This window comes from Antechinus flavipes, chromosome 1 (genome assembly GCF_016432865.1).
Source record: "Antechinus flavipes isolate AdamAnt ecotype Samford, QLD, Australia chromosome 1, AdamAnt_v2, whole genome shotgun sequence".
In the NCBI taxonomy this organism is placed as follows: Eukaryota; Metazoa; Chordata; class Mammalia; order Dasyuromorphia; family Dasyuridae; genus Antechinus; species Antechinus flavipes.
Window position 1 is genome coordinate 216,208,598 of NC_067398.1, and position 18,441 is coordinate 216,227,038.

The 18,441-nt window shown below is 35.8% G+C and overlaps 1 protein-coding gene across 2 annotated transcripts in view; it reads left to right on the forward strand.

The window, feature by feature from the left end:
* The first annotated feature begins 3,542 nt into the window (after positions 1-3,542).
* B9D1 (B9 domain containing 1) overlaps positions 3,543-18,441 on the forward strand; it is a 46,490-nt gene continuing 31,591 nt past the window's right edge. Inside the window, exons 1-5 of one of the 2 annotated variants that reach the window (XM_051996657.1) lie at positions 3,543-3,748; positions 6,948-7,016; positions 8,921-9,032; positions 12,709-12,805; positions 17,540-17,602. In XM_051996657.1, coding sequence (XP_051852617.1) covers positions 3,686-3,748; positions 6,948-7,016; positions 8,921-9,032; positions 12,709-12,805; positions 17,540-17,602 — 404 coding nt within the window. In that variant the 5' untranslated portion in view covers positions 3,543-3,685. The remainder of the gene's footprint in view (positions 3,749-6,947; positions 7,017-8,920; positions 9,033-12,708; positions 12,806-17,539; positions 17,603-18,441) is intronic. The other variant, XM_051996652.1, reaches the window with a different exon arrangement.

Sequence of the window (18,441 nt, forward strand, 5' to 3'; positions counted from 1 at the left end):
TAAACTTTGTTTCCCTTACTTTCCTCATTTGTAAAACAGACAATAATAGAACCTTCCTCACAGTTGTAAGGATCAAATGTACAGAGCTTAGCATAGTATCTGGCACAGAGTTAGCAATTATTATTGCTTCAATTCTTGGTCTTCTAATCATCGTGCTATCTGTTTACTTTGGAGAGACAGTATGGTATGGCAAAAAGAGCATAGGATTATGTGAATTTGCTTTAATTGTATATATTTATCATAAGGAAGGCTTTAATTTGAGGGAAATGAAGTGGATGAGTAGTGGTGATGATGCAAAAAAAGAAGAAAATAAAGAAAAGAGTATCAATTAAAACATTAAAAATTACACAGAAAAAAACAGAAGGAAGTTTACAAGAATCCATGGTCAAGCAGGACAGAGATGGTACTTTCACCATTTAATATCCAGGGTATCTCAAAAAACTTAGTCCATTTTGTAACTTAAAACTATATTCAGCCTCTTGGGATACTCTGTAAACTTAAAAAAAATCAATCTGTATATGTAATAGATTCATGGATTAACGTACAATCCTCTTTTTCTGTGCCTTATATATTAAAATGTTCATGATTGTTGATATATGCTAGATTCATGATTAATAAAAGAAAAAAATAAAAGAAAGATTAAGTATTAAATTTGGAGGTCAAGGATATGATTTAAAATCCTGGCTTTACTCTTTACAACATAGATAAGGTATTTCACCCCTTTGGGCTTTAGCAAGACTTTTTACCCTTTTGGGCTTTAGTTTCTCAAATTTAAAATGAGGGGGTTTCATTTATTCATTCAACAAGAATGTATCAAAACCTTACACTACATGCTAGGAAATAAAAAGAATGTAAAATATATTTTTTCTGCTTTCAAGGAGTTTATATTCTATTTGAAGAAAGCAACATATGCACAGAAAAAGCAGACACAAAAAATATACTGAAAGTCATTTGGGAAGAAGGCATTAGAAACTAAGAGTATAATTTTGTTTCTTAGTTCTTTAATCAAATGGGTAAGGTTTCTTTTTGGAATTAATTGAAAAGGGGATATGCTCTGATTCATCCATATTACTTTCTGGCTTTAGCAACTAAATAAATAATTTTGTGACAAACTAACTTTAATACGAAAGAAGGAAGGAAAAGAGGGAGGAAAAGAGGGAGGAAAAGAGGGAAAGAAGGAAGGGAAGGAAGGAAGGAAGGAAGGAAGGAAGGAAGGAAGGAAGGAAGGAAGGAAGGAAGGAAGGAAGGAAGGAAGAGAGGGAAAGAAAAAAATTAGCAATTGCTTACTTAGTAATATGCTACTTACATAGTGCCAAACACTATGCTAAATACTGGAGACACAAACAGAAAAAAAGAATATATTTTTTCTGCTCTCAAGGATCTTAAATTCTAATTGGAAGAGACAACACATTTAGGAAAGTTTGGCTGCAGGACAGATTAAGGACCAAGAGATTCTAATGATTCACTTAATTGGCAACGGGGCAGTATTCTTAGGATAAGTGAGGCTGCTGACTGTTCAGCCCTGCTCCTCTAAAATCTAATTCATATGCAAATCAAGACATTGTAATGTCTTTGGTCCTATTCGAGAATGAAGGATCAACAAGGATGAAAGTTCCTTGAGAGCAGGAATTATTTCATTCCTTATACTTATATTCCTGGTAACTATTACAGGTCTTAGTACACAGTAGGTATTTATTTATTAAATACTTATTAATTGATTGGTATGTGAATGTATAAATTCTCTGACAAGTAAAGCATCCCTTCTGGGCTCAATCTCCAAATTCTCACTCATATTGGCTTATTGTATCTCCCCAGAGTGGAGATGGCGAGTTTCCCTGTCAGGATTTTATCTTTGGATCTCCTTGAGAGGTTGAGGTATTATAATTCAAATTCCCTTATTGAATATATTCCCCCAATTTCAATTAATCAGTCAATAGCAGTTAACTTTTACAAAATTTACTTTTACAAACTTTTACTGAGGAGATACAACAAGGATAGAAGTTACAAAAATATCTTCTCAAATGGGGAGAAAGGAACACACTTTCTCTGGGAGATACAGCAAGGATAGAAGTTACAAAAACATCTTTTCAAATGGGGAAAAAGGAACACACTTTCTCTTCAGCACAAATCTGGTCCCTGAGGAGAGTGAGCTCAAGCTTGAAATACAAAGATATTGAAACATTCATGAAATTTCTGGTCCTGGGAACCCTTTCAAGTTAATTGCTGATGTAAGAACCACTTCTCTTGCTCAGCTGGCCTCGCTCCTTACAGGATGTGGTGTCTTGGCTGAGGATGTGTCAGTTCACTAGCTAAGCTTGGTCTAGCAGGGTACTTGGTGGCCCCATGAGTTCCTCACCAGACTCAGTTGCAGTTAATGCTGACTCCAGGACTTTTGTTGCTGACAGGATCACCAATGATTTTGATACATCTTCTGCTGTTGCCTTTTCACTAGGTGCTAAAAGTACCATTCTTTTGGGGAATCCTGGTACCTGATAGTTCACAGTAGTCAATCCTTCCCACTTGAAATCCACCAGAATATAGAGGGACACATCTCTTGGTGAATCTTTTCTATTCAACAGTCAATTAAAAGGCTTTTTTTGTTACCATGCATCAAACTGAGAGGAAACAGGGTATTTGCGAATATTCTTTAGTCAGGGAAAGGGTCCCTACATTTATGCATGCCTGAGAAGCAATAATTGGCAGAGAATGTTGTTCATTTATTTTCTACCAGGAATGCATGTTCTAAGGACTAGGACCACAGACCAATCTCCAATTATACAAGCAATATCAGTCCATTTACATTCACAGAAAAAGGATTTCATTTTCAGTTCCAAAAATCTTAAATAGCTAGTATATCCTTCTATGCATTATGGAAAAGTTTGTGCAAACTAGACATTGTGGAATGCATTGTGGCAGCCAAAGTTTAGTTGGCACTAACACAAGGTATCAGGAAAGATCATTGGCTAGATGCTGGGTTTGGGATGAAGTTAAAGATTCTAAAGCTTGAGAGAGGGAAGGGAGTGCATTCTAGGCAAGAAGTTCAGCTCCTGCAGACCCAGAGGCAGGATATGAACTCCCAACGTTCTGGCAACACTGAATAAGCCTGTTTGATTAGAACAGAGGCTGCATAAAGGAACACAAAGGGCAAAATATTTATAATAAAGATGGACCCAGATAATTAATGATTTTTAAATTCCAAAAAGACAGTTTGTATTTTGTCCTAAAGAAAGAGGAAGGTTCGTGAACAGAGAAAACTAGTATGGTCAGACCTGTAGTTTAGGAATAGTAATTGTGGCTCTGAGAGGAAAATGATTCGTTACATAGTGAAGGGAGTGGCAAAAACAGGACTAGAAACCACTTCTAAATGGGTTAAGAAGCTTCAGCAGACTGCCCCAAAGGCTCAGGTTACAATAAAAATTAAGCATCCCGTGGCTCTAGAGCCTGGACCCCGGTACTCTACGCCTTCTTTTCCATACGCCCACTTCGCGTTCCCACCGCGCGCTCAAACCAAGCAAGTGCGCATGCTCCAGCAAGGCTCGCTTTGCCAACTGGGCAGCCGCGGGAGCATCGCAGGCGCGAAGGCCCCATTCTAAGGAAGCGTGTCCCACCCGGCGCACCGTCAGTCTCTAAGGGGCGTTCTAGAGACTCTTAGCAACGCGGACTGTGCACGGCCCCTCGCAGAGCCATGGCTACAGCCAACCCCACGGTCTTCCTGGTGATGGTGAATGGGCAAGTGGAGAGCGCCCAGGTGAGGGGGACCCCGATCGGCTGCTGAGCGGGCCTAGAGGAGAAGGGGGAGGGAAGAGGGAGGAGAGGAGACGATGGAATGCGAGGCCTCGTGGCCACGCCCCCGCGCCCCACGGGAGGCGTTTTCGTCACAGCCTCGGCCGGAGCCCCACCCCATCCCCCGTCTTTCTTACAGCCCTGGACCCACACGGGAGCCTCAAGTACACGAACATATATATATATATATATATACTCACACACAAGTGTCACTTACACACACACACTCTCTGCTGAGAGATACGTCTTAACGTAAGGGACTCAGTCACATCATATTGACCTCCTTCTTTTCCCCCAAGCTGGAAGGGACCCTCCTGTCTTTCCCTCTCTTCCCTCTGGGGAACTTGCCTTCCCCCTCAAAGCACCCACTCCGACATACAAGACCCTTGTATATGAGTAGTTATAGGATCATAGATGTAGAGCTGGAAAGAGCCTTGGAGGGCAGCTAGACCAACGCCCCCATTTTCTAGAGATGAAGAAAGTGAATTGGGGTGGATTTGAATCTGGGCCCCTTGATTGTAGCGTCTGTACTCTTTCTGTTGTCCCATGCTGCCCCCTTGAGGAGGCGGAAGAGAGCACAGCCTCCAACTTTATCCCGGTCCGATCCCACCCCTCAACCCGGCCATTCTCTTCCAGGAACCCAGGTTGGACTTGTTAGACTGGGAATGAAGAGACCCAGATTTTATTCCCAGCTTTGCATTGCCTAGTCTTGGGCAAATCACTTAATCTCTTGAAAAATCAGCTTCCTATAAAAATGAGGCTGTGGGACTTGATAATCCCCTTCCCCACAATATCTGTTCTGTTCTCTATAAATCAGAAGAAAGCATGATGCAGTGGGAAGCAGTCTCCAGATCTAGAATAAGGTATCCTCTGCTACTTCAGTCCCTTTCACTTCGTGGTCCTCAATTAAATTGTCTAAAATGAGCTTGGACAGGAGATTCTCTCGATCCACCTCTGGCTATAAACTCTTTCCCCAAACTCCATGGAGGAATTATGTGGAGACCGCTTTGCTTTCTTCCTGTTGTCTTTGCCATTCCCCCAGGAGGCTAGCTCTCCCTGCTCCCTTGCTCTTATGAAATCATTCTCTTCATTTCCATCCTTATCCCTTTTTAAAAGAAATCTCAACCACATGCAGTCACCCTAATCATTCTCAGAATAGGATTATTCTTTTTTTTTATTTTTTTAAATTTTAATAGTTTTTTTTTTTATTTACAAGATATATGCATGGGTAATTTTACAGCATTGACAATTGCCAAACCTTTTGTTCCAATTTTTCCCCTCCTTCTCCCCACCCCCTCCCCCAGATGACAGGATGACCAATACATGTGAAATATATTAAAGTATAAATTAAATACAAAATCCATTATTTTGCTGTACAAAAAGAATCGGACTCTGAAATAATATACAATTAACCTGTGAAGGAAATAAAAAATGCAGGTGGGCAAAAATATAGGGATTGGGAATTCAATGTAATGGCTCTTAGTCATCTCCCAGAGTTCTTTCGCTGGGTATAGCTAGTTCAATTCATTACTGCTCCATTGGAACTGATTTGGTTCAGTTCATTACTGAAGATGGCCAGGTCCATCAGAACTGATCATCATATAGTATTGTTGTTGAAGTATATAGTGATCTCCTGATCCTGCTCATTTCACTCAGCATCAGTTCGTGTAAGTCTCTCCAGTTCTTTCTGAAATCCTCCTGCTGGTCATTTCTTACCGAACAATAATATTCCATAATAGAATAGGATTATTCTTGCACAGTTTACTCCCCTCTTGCATTACTAAATCTGACTAAACTGAATTTTTACTCTTGTGCCTTTCTATCTTAACTCTGACAAAAAGTGTAGTTTAAACCTGTGACAATCAAACTTTTTAAAGATTATGTGTACCTTCCTAAAAAAATTTTAAATTAGGATGCACTTCCACCAAATACATATTATTTACATACATATTACATTATTAATAAATTACAACCTTAGGTAATTAGGTGAGATGTTATAAAAATAGAAATGGTAAGATTTAGCAATTGATGATTGTCTATGGTATGAGGGACAATAAGGACTCAAAATATTGCCAAGATTGTAGACATGGATAATAGTGTCCTCAACAGAAATAGAGACTTTCAGAAAAGGAGTGAGTTTTAGGGAGAAGTTGTTCTGTTTTGGACATATTATTTGAGTTGACTATGAGACACCAAGTTTAAAATATCCAACAGGTAGTTGATGCTGTTGGGCTACAGATCACGAGGGAGTTTAGTACCGGATATATAGTTAGATAGTCATTTTCATTAAAATAACAGACCCATGGGAGTTGATAGTTAACAAATGAGAGCTTATATAGCGATAAGAAAAGAGGGCCCTTGAAGTACACCCAGAGTTAGAGGATGTGATCTGGACAGTGATCCAGCAGTGTAGACTAAGGAGGAATGAACAGGTAGGAAGATAGTCAAAGAAAAAGTGTCACTGCAGCCCAGAAAGGAGAGAATATCTAGAAAGCAAAGGTGGTCATTGACATCAAATACTTCAGAGTCAAAAAAGATAAAGATTGAAAAAAGACCATCAAATCTAGCAATTAAGGGATTATTGATAACTTTGGAGAAAGCAGTTTTACACAGAGTCAAGGATAAAGAGATTGGTAACCTGATATCCTGGAAAGTTGAAAAAATAGGAAAGTTTGTAAATAGGTGATTTTGAGGGGGATGGAATTATATAATTGCAAACCATTGATGCCTATTTATCCTATGCTACTTTCTTTCCAACTAATAAATGAAAAATAAAGAATAGGATGAGTTACTCTCTAATCACTGTCCCTAAACCACAGAATTTACTGGGCCTGGGTCAGATTATAACCTCCCTGGGTGACACACAACCTAGCAGTCACATAGGAGATTTGACAATAGAAGATGGCCCAATAGAGCAATGTTAAAAGAAGCTGGATGGTTGTATTAGAGAAGTCCAAGACTGATCACACACCTTTTAGGATCATTCCACAGCCCTCATTTTGGAAACACTGTTCTAGAATAGACTTTGAGCTAGGTGATCTAAAAACCTCTCAACTTCATTTAATTCAATAATCAGTGCTATCTGTGTCAGCCTTGTTAGTAATCCACTGAATATAGAAAGGAAGTATTGGACCAAAATAAAGCAACTGTCTTTCTTTTTAAAGTTTCCTGAATTTGATGACCTCTACTGCAAGTATTGTTTCGTTTATGGCCAAGACTGGGCACCAACTTCTGTAAGTTGAAATGTAAAACTTTTTCATTTCTGTTGTTTTTTTACACTTTCCTCTCTTCATATTTCTCTCCACCCTTTCTTTCTCCCCACCTTGTAAAGAGATAAAACATCCAGATTCAGTGTCCTAATATGACATGATAAAAATGGACCATTTGTGAACAGGTAATATTTATTAAAGGAGAAGTTAGGTGGCGCAGTAGATAGAGTGCCAAGTCTTGAAGGCAGGAAGCCTCCTCTTCCTTTGTTTAAATCTGGCCTAATTTCCAGAAAATTAGTTGTGTGACCCTAGACAAGTCACTTCACCCTGTTTGCCTCAGTTTCCCCATCTGTAAAATGAGCTGGAGAAGGAAATGGCAAATCATTGCAGTATATTTGCCAAAAAAAAAAAAAAAAACCAAATTGAATGACAGAAACCAACATGACTGAAACGACATAACAAATATTTATTAGAGCTTAATGCTCTGTTCATGAACAACCAGAAATAGTGAACCTCTCATCCACAGATCTTATCTACCCAGCTTAATTTCAACTCAATGCAAGCATTAAGAATTGTTATTCCCATTTATCCTATAATTATAAAAATGCATTGTAATTTTAAAATTTCTTTTTATTGGTATCTTTGTATCACTTCCAAGAGATATATTCTTTTAAGGAAACTATAAGAAAAAAAGTTTGGTAAAACATACTGACACACTGAAAATGTCTAACATTTGCAGTGTGTATTTCTATAGTAAAATACCTTCTCATTTCACAGCATTTTGTTTTAATTATTTTATTGTTAATGTTTTCCATATATTATATTCTTATAGTCATTGCCTATATCACTTTCTTGGTTTTGCTTACTTTATATCAGTTCACATGGATATTCATGTGCTTCTATATATTCATTACATTGTTCTGGTTTATAGCACAATGACAGTGTTTTACATTCCTGGACCACAACTTACTGTATTATTCTATAAATCATGCTATTATAAATATTTTGCATGTGGGGCCTTTCTTTTTATCACTGACCTTGACATATATTCCTACCAATAGAATCTCTGGGTTAAGGGATAGGGATATTTTGTTCACTTCTTTACCATAATTCCAAGTTGCTTTCCAGAATGGTTGAAAATTTAATTCTGCCTCTAGTGCCTTATGTGCATGTCTTTCCAATATTGACTATTTCGATCTTTTATTTATTTTATTTTATTTTATATTTTATTTTTTTATTTATCTTCTAGTTTGCTGTATGTAAGATAGAATTTTAAACTTTAAAATTTTTTTTACATTTCTTTTCTTAGTGATTGTTAGATGATCTTTAATATTCAGGTTGTGTCTCCATTTTGAGCTTAGTTTTTGAAATGGTATAAGATGTTGGTCTAAAATTAATTTCTCCAAGCAATCTTAATTTTCCTAATAATTTTTGTCAAATAAGGAGTTCTTCCATTTTTGAAAGTTTACTGAACCCTAAGCTATCCAGTTCAGTGACTTAATATTTTTTCTTGGCTAGTATGTTCCACTAATCCACTGACTATTGTTTGGGTCTGGCCATTTAGCCATGTTTTATCATGGTCTAGCTCATAGTTTTCTGCCTTTTCCTCAAGAAAAGTATATGAGGCTTTGTTAAAATCTAGGGAGATTTGCATCTCTAATCTTCCAGTTTGGATCAAAAAAAGGTAATAAGATTAGTTTTGCATGACTTTTAAAAATTAGTACCAATAGAAATTTATAAGAAAATTAGAGGTTTAGAAGTGCTTTATCTTTCCCCTTTATTTCTACTTATTTTGATTGTTTCCTATGATGGTCTAGATCTTTATTCCTCCAAATGAAGGTTCATTTTATTTTGACTATTTCTGTAAAGTATCCCCTTGGTAGCTTGGAATAGCACTAAATTTGTAAATTGCTATTTTTTCCCTCTAGGGCTTAGAAGAGGGAATATCCCAAATTACTTCTAAAAGTGCAGATGTACAACACAGCCTGGTGTGGAACTTCCCTATTGATATCACCTTTAAAAGTACCAATCCTTTTGGCTGTAAGTAAAGTTGGAAGATATTAAAACTTGCTTTGGAATGTAAAGTTTTAAAACTTTAGGCTAATACCCTTAAGTGAAATCTGGAATGACATAGGCCTAAACTGGACAGGATTTGCCATTTCTTAAGACCTCTTGTTTTCAAAAATGGATGTATAAGAAACAGGAGCTCAGAACTGTGACTCTAGAAGGAAGAATATTTACTGAGAGGAATTTTCTTCCTTAAAATGCCATCATTCCATTACTTACAAAAAAAAAAAAAAAAAGATTGAGTTGGGGACATAGCTGGAAAGTTCCCAGTTTTGCCTACTCAGTCCAGTATTCTTAGATGTACTAGATAAATCAGTATTAATTCGTATTTGTTTGTTTTTTAATAACAAAAGCAAAGTAATCTAATAAAAATAAAACTGGACTAAGAGTTCAGTAGAGTTATTTAGCTCTGCTGTGTCTGTCTGTGTCTTGGACAAGTCACCCAGATTTTATGGTTTTTAATTTCCTCACCTATAAAAATGGAACAAAAATAACATGTCTTACCTGCCATCTTGTGAGAATCAAATGGAATAATGTATGCAAAAGCATTTTATAAACTATAAAATGCTATGAAAATATGTGTAAATTGTGATGATAATTATAATTATACAATTATACAATTATTTTGTATTGTGCTTTTTCTTCAATGATGTTAATTAGCTTGCTAATTTTAACATTTCTCATGAAATAGTTTGGAAATGTTTTGTTATAGTTGTATTTTTTTTAATGAAACAATAGAATTTGTGACCTTAGGGTTTTTTTGGGAGCTATATATGTATAGAATCTATTAATTTTCCTTAGAATATTTCTCTAAAACCAATGTGTGTATCTTAGAAGAACTTAATAAAAGGCAACTTAAAGTATTATTGTTTTTATATTTATTATTATATTTATTTTTGTGCTAGGTTAAGTTAACATTTTATTTAACTTGTAATATATTTGTTTATAGTGGAGTTGTGGAATCACCAACCTTTGGCTTCAATTTATTCTTGTTCTACTGGGTAAACAGCAAAAAGTGGCATGTGTAGTTGGGAAAAGTTTTCAGAATTTTTAGTGGCAGTATTCTAAAAGTCCACAAGATGGGGATGTTGCATGAAAATCTGTGTTGGAGGGGCAGGGGCATTTCAGAATTTCAGTCTTCAAGTCACTATTTTTCTGTCTCTTGTGTCTTTCTTACTCTTATTTCATACCACATTTCTCTTTATTCCTATACATATGTTGCTATGCCTCTTTGTCTTCTGTATTTGTCTAAATATCTCTCTGGGTTGTTCTCTGTTTCTTTCTGTGTCTGAGGAAGTGTCTTTAAATTTCTGTCTTTTTTACTTACTACCTATGTGACTGGGCAAGTCACCCTGGGCTTCAATTTTCTCATGTATAAAATGAAGGGGTTGGACTAGAGAGCTGGAGGTCCTCTCACCTTTCAGGCTACGATCCTAAGAATGTGTGATCATAGTCATTTTCGAAGAGTTGAATCTAAATCATAAGGAATAAGGATACACAGATAATTAATATTGCTTAATATTCATTGAGGGTAAGTTAGACTCAGTAGCAGGTTAGACTAGACACAAGTTATAGTTAGTTCAGTAAGAAATTAGGACTATATCCAGGATCCAAAGTCAGAAACTTTTCGAACTATCAAGGAGAGCTTTGTGCGGGGATCAGAGATGTCACTGTGTAAAAAATAGAATTGCTTTGACCATGAAGCTTTGAAATCATTAGCTTGCTCTTTGATGCTATCAGCCATTTCTACCTCTCCCCTACCACCAAGCTAAAGCTTCTCATTTTAAAGGGATATAGCTGGTATAAAAGTCAAGACTCCTTAAAGGGAGATAGTCCTCTTTAAAAAACAACAACAACAAAAAACTAGATTGAGGGTTTAGCAGAGGTGTCTAAAGAGTTGACTATAGAAGGTGAGCATCTGAGATGGTTCATTGGGTCTTTTCTGTGACCTATTAGCTTTGTAGGGAAGGAATACTACTAGAGGTAGAGAATACTAAGCCATTAACCACTATATTAACAAAGGCCATAGGAGATAATACTTGAGAATTTTTAAAATCCAAAGTTGAATGTGGCTGCCAGAGGCTTTGGGCAGACTGAGGGACCAATTTAAATAAGAAGATTTTAAATCTTTTCATAGAGTTGCAAGCCAACATATGGTTAACTAGTGCTTGATAACAAGCAAAGCTTAGAGAAAATGTGTTCATATTTCTTTAAGTGTTGTTTTAAGTGGCTTTTTCTCTTAAATTTTCATGAAGATCTCAGTAAGATAGATTTGATTTGAATAGAAAAACATATATTCAAGTGTGGAAATGCAGGGCTTCCACATGTCAGTTATCTGTGCTTGAAGAGCCTGGTGACAAGTCAAAAGTATATATACTTGAATATATTAACCTTAATATATTAGTAGGATGTGAACTTCTTATGGGCAAGAACCATTTCAGGTTTTGCTTTTGTTACCCCAGCACCTAGTGTAGTACTTTTTTGTGCTGCTTAGTAAGTATTATTTTATGGCAGGTACTATTCACAGAAAGAATTAACCATCAATTAAGGATCATTGCCTTGAGCAATATTATTCAAAAACAATCATTATCCTTTCTCCTTTATCATGTATATATCATTATATATCTATAAGTATATATATATTTATGTGCATATATATATACATATAATGTTAACTTTAAAATATTTATCTGAGGTTTATACTTTTTGTTTGATTTTTAAAAACAGAACAGTGTTTTAATTTTTCTTCTCTTAGTTATCCCCAAATCAAACCAAAAAAAAATTAAATTTCATATGACTTGTATGGCCCTTAATTGGCACAATTTTTTTTTTTTTACCTGTGCTTCAGTGACTTTCATTAGAAAAAAAGCTTCTTTGTTCCTACTTTATAGCCTTTGCTAAATCCCCTGTCTGCTGATGGGCTTGTCATGATTTGATTGATAGTTGTTGGTACTGTCATATTTACACTATCTTCCATAGCTGCATTTTCTTTGAGGCCAACTTTGTGTCATCAACCAAACCAAAAGCGTCCTCTAACCTGTAAGTGGCTAGAGCTGAAAAAAGCAGGCCAGAGCCAGGAAAGTCAGGGATCAAAGAGAAGCTTAATTAATTTCAGAATGAAGAAAAGGCTTGCAAGTGGAAGTCCTCCTAAGGAGGAGGGCTCAACATGCTGGGGCAAAGCCAAATCCTGTATACATGAAAACCACAAGTGTTGGACAATAACAGTCATTCTCAGGTCTTAACTAGCAGTTCTCACAGCAGGCTCCTGAGTCCTCAGACATTCCTGGGGCCTATGAAAACAGTCTTCTAGTTGATTTTCTCACAATGAGGTACAGAACCATAGTGTGGCGGGAATAAGAGTGCAGTACCTGGTTCAGTTCACTTAGTGGTTACAAAAAACAGGGATTGTGAGCATGTCATGAGGTGTGATGGGTGGCTCTGAGGTCCCTGGGAAATAGGGAGTTCTCCCTGAGTGAACACTTTGCCAGAGGGTGAAGTCATCCAGAGCGCAAAGCATTGTTATTAGTCCATGTTCAGGGCACAGCCTGCTTGCTCTGGGAAATAGGTCCCGCCAAAATATTTTGACAACAGACTTAACAAAATATACTTCTTTTTACCTAGTGTAGCTAACTATTACATTCTTTTCAAGGGCCACAAATAGTGATAAGTGTTTACGGACCTGACGTTTTTGGAAATGATGTGGTTCGAGGTTATGGAGCTGTACATGTGCCTTTTACTCCTGGCCGGTAAAGTCTCTTCCTGTTACGTTTATTCACTTGTATATCAGCCTTTTTTTTTTTTTTTTTTTTTTCTGGGAGGAACTTCATTTCTCTTATTTCAATGGTGTATTTCTTAAGACCTGTGCTAGCCCAATTTCACACTTTCTCAATTTTACAGTCACATTGGCAGCAAGAATAGTATCAAGATATGTATACATATATAACATATATTTTAGCATTTTTAACATGTATTGGTCTACCTGCCATCTGGGGGAGGGGAGAGGAGGGAGAAGGAAGGAGGGGAAAAATTGGAACAAAGGGTTTTGCAACTGTTAATGCTGAAAAATTACCCATGCATATATCTTGTAAATAAAAAGCTGTAATAAAAAAAGGAAAAAAAAAGAGTAGTAACAAGAGTCTTATTACCCTCTCAATTTGAAAGCTGCCACTATTTAAACTAGATGCTGCAAGTGTGACCCCATGCAATATAGTTTTGATTGGTATAGCTGTCTTTAGGTAGAACAGGGAACTAAGCAAATTTTGTCTTTTAACTCCTTATATTTCCTCTATCAGTGCCTCCCCATCCCTTTTAAAAACAAACAAATAAACTGAAACTTTCTTTCATCTCTCTTTCTAATACCACCTCCCAAAGAAGGGAATGAATGCCACATCTGCCTGCCTCAGAATAAATAGAAATTTGTCATATTACCTCTGAAAAGTAGCAAATCCTTGATTTAAACCATGTGGCACATTCATTGATTTTGATTGTTGTGGAATAAAGACTACTGCACAGTAGCAGATGAAGATTGCTCAGAATTTGTATTAAACAGCCAGTTAGTTGAAAGACAGCTTCTTCAAAACTGTTTAAAGTATTTGAATAAAATGAGATCTCATGAGTATGAAACTTCCAACAGTTTCTGAAAGTACAGGGGAAAGAAGTTAGTTTTATAGTTTTTGTAGACTGAGACAAAAGTAGACACTTAAAGGTTATTTGAGGATCATTTAGGTAATTTCATATAACTGGGTAACCTTTCCTTATACAGGGAAAAGCAGAACAGTTTATAATTACCACAAAAAAGTGAAGCAATTTGTGATTACAGAGGCAAGGGAGAATATATATACACTCCAGATTATATAGTCTTTCCTGTTTTTTTCATGTCTTAATATTTTTATTTTCCCCATTACATGGAAAACATTTTTACATTTGTTTTTAAAATTTTGCATTCCAGATTCTCTCTGTTACTCTTTATACTCCTGCTTTGAGAAGGCACATATGAAGTTATGCAAAACATTTCCATAAAAGTCATGTTGCAAAAGAAGACATAGATTTCTGCCGCCCCCCCCCCCAAAAAAAACTCTCAAGAGAAAAAAAAATTTTTTTAAAGTATGCTTTAGTCTGTAATCAGACATATCAGTCCTTTTTCTAAGTATGGTTAACATTTTTCCATAAGTCTTTAACAGTAGTTTTGGATCATTGTATTGCTGTATAATCCCTCTTTTCAAACTAATGGAGGACAGTTTTCAAAATAGAAATCCTTAATCTTAATCTATCTTCTACATGATGATATAGGAACAATGGATTTTAGTGATTGAAATTTCTAGATTTCTTATGAGATGAGATCTAGAGATTCTTATGAGATGAAGCTAGGGCTTATATAGATCTCTTAATTTAAAAAAAAAAAACTTTTTTTAAATACGAGATTTGTGATTTCATTCATTTTACCAATTCAGATTGGTACCTTCTCTTCAATTTAAACCATTAGATAGTTGCCTGGCACAGTAGGAAATTAAATAATTTGCTCAGGTTCACATCACCAGTGTGACCAATCTTCTGTGGTAGAACACTTCTATGGATGGAAATATATCCTCAATAATGTAAATCTTTTACCCTTAGGTTTGAAACATAATCTCGTGGGTTTTGGTATTTCATAATTGAAAATTTTCTGTTCCAAAGATAAAAGATTAAGGGGAGAAGGGCCAAAGATTGTTTTAATTAGAATGTAATAATCTATAGGCTTTCAGTACTACCTCCTACTTAAAGGTCCTAGCTCTGTACTCATGCAGACCAGTTTCAGTTCTGGCTTTTAAAAAGAGCTATCAGGCATTTTTCCCCTTGTAATCTCTGCTAGTTAATTACATCCTCATATATTTTGAACAAAGCTTAGATTTGGGGCATATCCAAATTCTCTCCAAAAGTGGTTAACAGTCCCTACTAGAACATACAATATACAATATACAAAGTAGATCTGGTATAGGACAGCTATTAACTTCCTCTACTACAAAAGAAAGTCTTAAAATGTAAAAGGCTTATTGATAAATACTTAAAAACATGAAAAATTTTCTATAATTGCAATTATACTCTTCTGGGAAGTAGATTCTTCCTGAAGATTATTCATTTCCTAAAACTCCATCCCTCATCTAAGCTGGACTAATTTTTCTCTAAAAAATATTGAAATAATTTCAAGACTTAATTGGCTCAGAGGACTAAAGATTTAAGCAGTTGACATAACTTCCTGGTAGACTAGATTAAAAAAAAAAGCTCCTTCCTCTGCCTCCTGATTAGTGGATGATTTTTGATAGATCCCCTCTCTCTCCATACAAAGTTATAAAAAGACAGTATACAAAAACAGCTAAATAGTGCAGTGGAGAGAATACCAGGCTGGAGTCAGAAAGCTTACTCCTCCTGAGTTCAGATCTAGCTTCAGATACTTCCTGGCAATGTGACAAGTTACTTTACCATGTTTGCCTCAGTTTCCTCATCCATTAAATGAGTTGCAGAATGAAATGCCAAACCACTCCAGTGTTTTTGCCAAGAAAACTTCAAATGAGGTCACAAAGAATCTGCCGGGACTGAATAGCAACAAAAACTAAGAAAAAGAAAAGAAAAAAAAAAAACCTCCTCCCTTCCAGAAGAAAAGTCTAGTCCCAAATGAACTTCTGGGACAACCAACCTCTCCCCACAAGGATTCAGGACTGAAAATTCCTCCTCCCCCTCACCTCCTGGTGAGAAACAAAACTGCCTCCTTGTGAAAATTCTATAGGTTCTTATTGCTTTTAGAGCAACCTAGAAGAAAGTCAAGATAAAATCTCTATAGGGTTCCTGTAGCATTCCCCACTTTTCTCCAAGGAGTTGATTGCTCTATAAAAAGTACTTCAAATGGAGATCTGAACTTAACTGTTGAGAGGATGAACAAGCTTAGTTCAAAAGAAGGCAAACTCAGTTGAGTACTATGTGGGGCTCCCCAAGAAGGATTAAGCACTAAGAGTTAATTAGAATTATGCCCTGGCATACTCCAAGATATGCTCCTTGAATGAATTATTCAAACAATGGAAGACAAGGTAAAAATGTCCTTTCAGCAGTCTCCCATTATGTTTCATTTTTTACTTGTCGAGGGAATATAGCAGGAGTTATAGATTATGATTTCATGTTTGTTAGTGTATGTTTAAAATCTTTTGTATTTTAGACATTTCTTTCACAGTGAAAAAAATGAATAACTGCCTTATAGCTGATCTCCTTTACATTCTGAATGCTATTTTAGATGGTATCATACTAATTCTTTTTTTGAAAAATTCTAGAGATGAGCCATTTGTAAACTTAGTTTAATTATAGATCTCAAAAATTCTCCTCTGATAAGGAAGTACATTGCACTAAAGACAATTAAAAAAAAAGAAAAGTTTGTCCCTCTCTTTTTAGAGCTGAACCTGGTCTAAATGAGTTCAGAAAAAAAGGGGCCTCTTAGTGCAAAATGGCACCTTAGTTTTTTGGCCATAGATAACAATCTATCTAGATAACAATTTAACAAGAAATAAGAATATTGCAGTTTTAATATCATCCTTCTTTCCAATTAATTAATTTAGGAATAGTGGTAGTAGAGGACATAGTGTCTATGAGACTGATGCTAGGGCAAGCATAGACTGGCCAAATAGAGGGTTTGGGTAGAGTTCATCTTAGGGAAGAGAGAGAAAAGCTGTCATCTGGTAGCTTTATTTTGTTGAAGGCCTGAAAGTATCGACCTAGGCCTCATTTTTAGAGGGAAAGGAGGATAGTATTTGGCCTGTGTCCCTTCCATCCTTGTCAGAATGCTTTAATTAGCACTATTTCACTTATAAATGGGACCTTTTGTGTAATTATTTCCAAAATGAAAGCCTAGATTCTCCCCTATATAAAACCAGTTGAGTTGATGTAACACTATGGTGAACTAATGGTTTTCTGTTTATGCAGAATTTTGCTGTATAGACATTATCAATTATAATCCATTTGTGTTGCTCCTAGAGCAGAACTGTGAAGTAGGACGTTAAGTTTCTTGGTAGAATGGGAAAAGTTCCAGATTTAGAGGAATACTTAAATTTTGAATCCCAGTTCTTCGACTTGCTGTTTAAGTTGTACCTTTTATGTGCCTCAATTTCCTCACCTTTAAAATAATGAGATGATCAGTTTAGAACACCTTTAGGTTCCCTTTCAGTTCCAAAATCCTTTGAGCCTAGATCTTTATAGCTGTAATTCCATGTCTCTCTTCCTAGTTATTCTTCCCTTGTTAAAAGCCTTTCAGGTGTATTTGCATTTTAAAAATTCTTTAGGGCTAAAGGTGAAAATTCCAGGCCTAGTGCTTGATTATTTGAGTGTTACAAAATAGAATAGGATCTTCGGGGCCCTTCCCCCATCTACCCTGATCACATAACATACTTATATATTTCTCTGATTGTGATTTCTTTTTGTGTTTGTTATGCAATTCCTAATTTGTGTTCAAATCTGTATTTCAGACACAAAAGGACTATCCCGATGTTTGTACCAGAATCAACATCTAAACTGCAAAAGTTGACAAGGTAATTGTAACACACTTCACAGAAACTGGAGTTTTTAAACTGGAATCCATACACTTAAAAATATATATTTTGATAACTATATTTTAATATGATTGATTTCCTTTCTATTCTTAGGTATTTTGTTTTATGCATTTTAAAACATTCTGAGAAAAGATCTTTAGATTACGCTGGAATGACAAAAAATTTAAGGAGTTTTGTTTTAGAAGATAGGATTAGCAACCTTGACCCCAGAAGAATTAAGAAAGTGAATCTCTCTTCTTTTTGGGAGTGAGAGGAGAAAATGTAAGTGTGGAACAGTGTATATACTGTCACACTCAATTGATGTTTTAGTTCATTTTGCTGAAGTTTTTTTTCTTTTTTTCTTCTTTGTTGCAATAAATGGCTCATGTCTTACTTGATAAAGAGGGAGGAAAGGATATATTTGGAATTGAGGTGATAGAAAAAATATAGCGTTAAAAATTTTTAAAAGTCTAAAGAGAAGTAATAAGCTACTGAGTTCATACTCTTCTCTTGATATCTACTGGTGGTATAATGCTGGGCAAGTCATTTAGCCTCTTAATGTTCTAGACCACTTTCAGAAATTATAAATTTCAAAAAGGGTGCTTATCTTTTTTGAATTAAGAGTGGAAAATTCTTTTTTTTTTCATTTAAATTTTATTTTATTTAATAATAACTTTGTATTGACAGAATCCATGCCAGGGTAATTTTTTACAACATTATCCCTTGCACTTGCTTATGTTTCGTTTTTTCCCCTCCCTCCCTCCACCCCCCCCAAGATGGCAAGCAGTCCTATATATGTTAAGTATGTTGCAGTATATCCTAGATATAATACATATTTG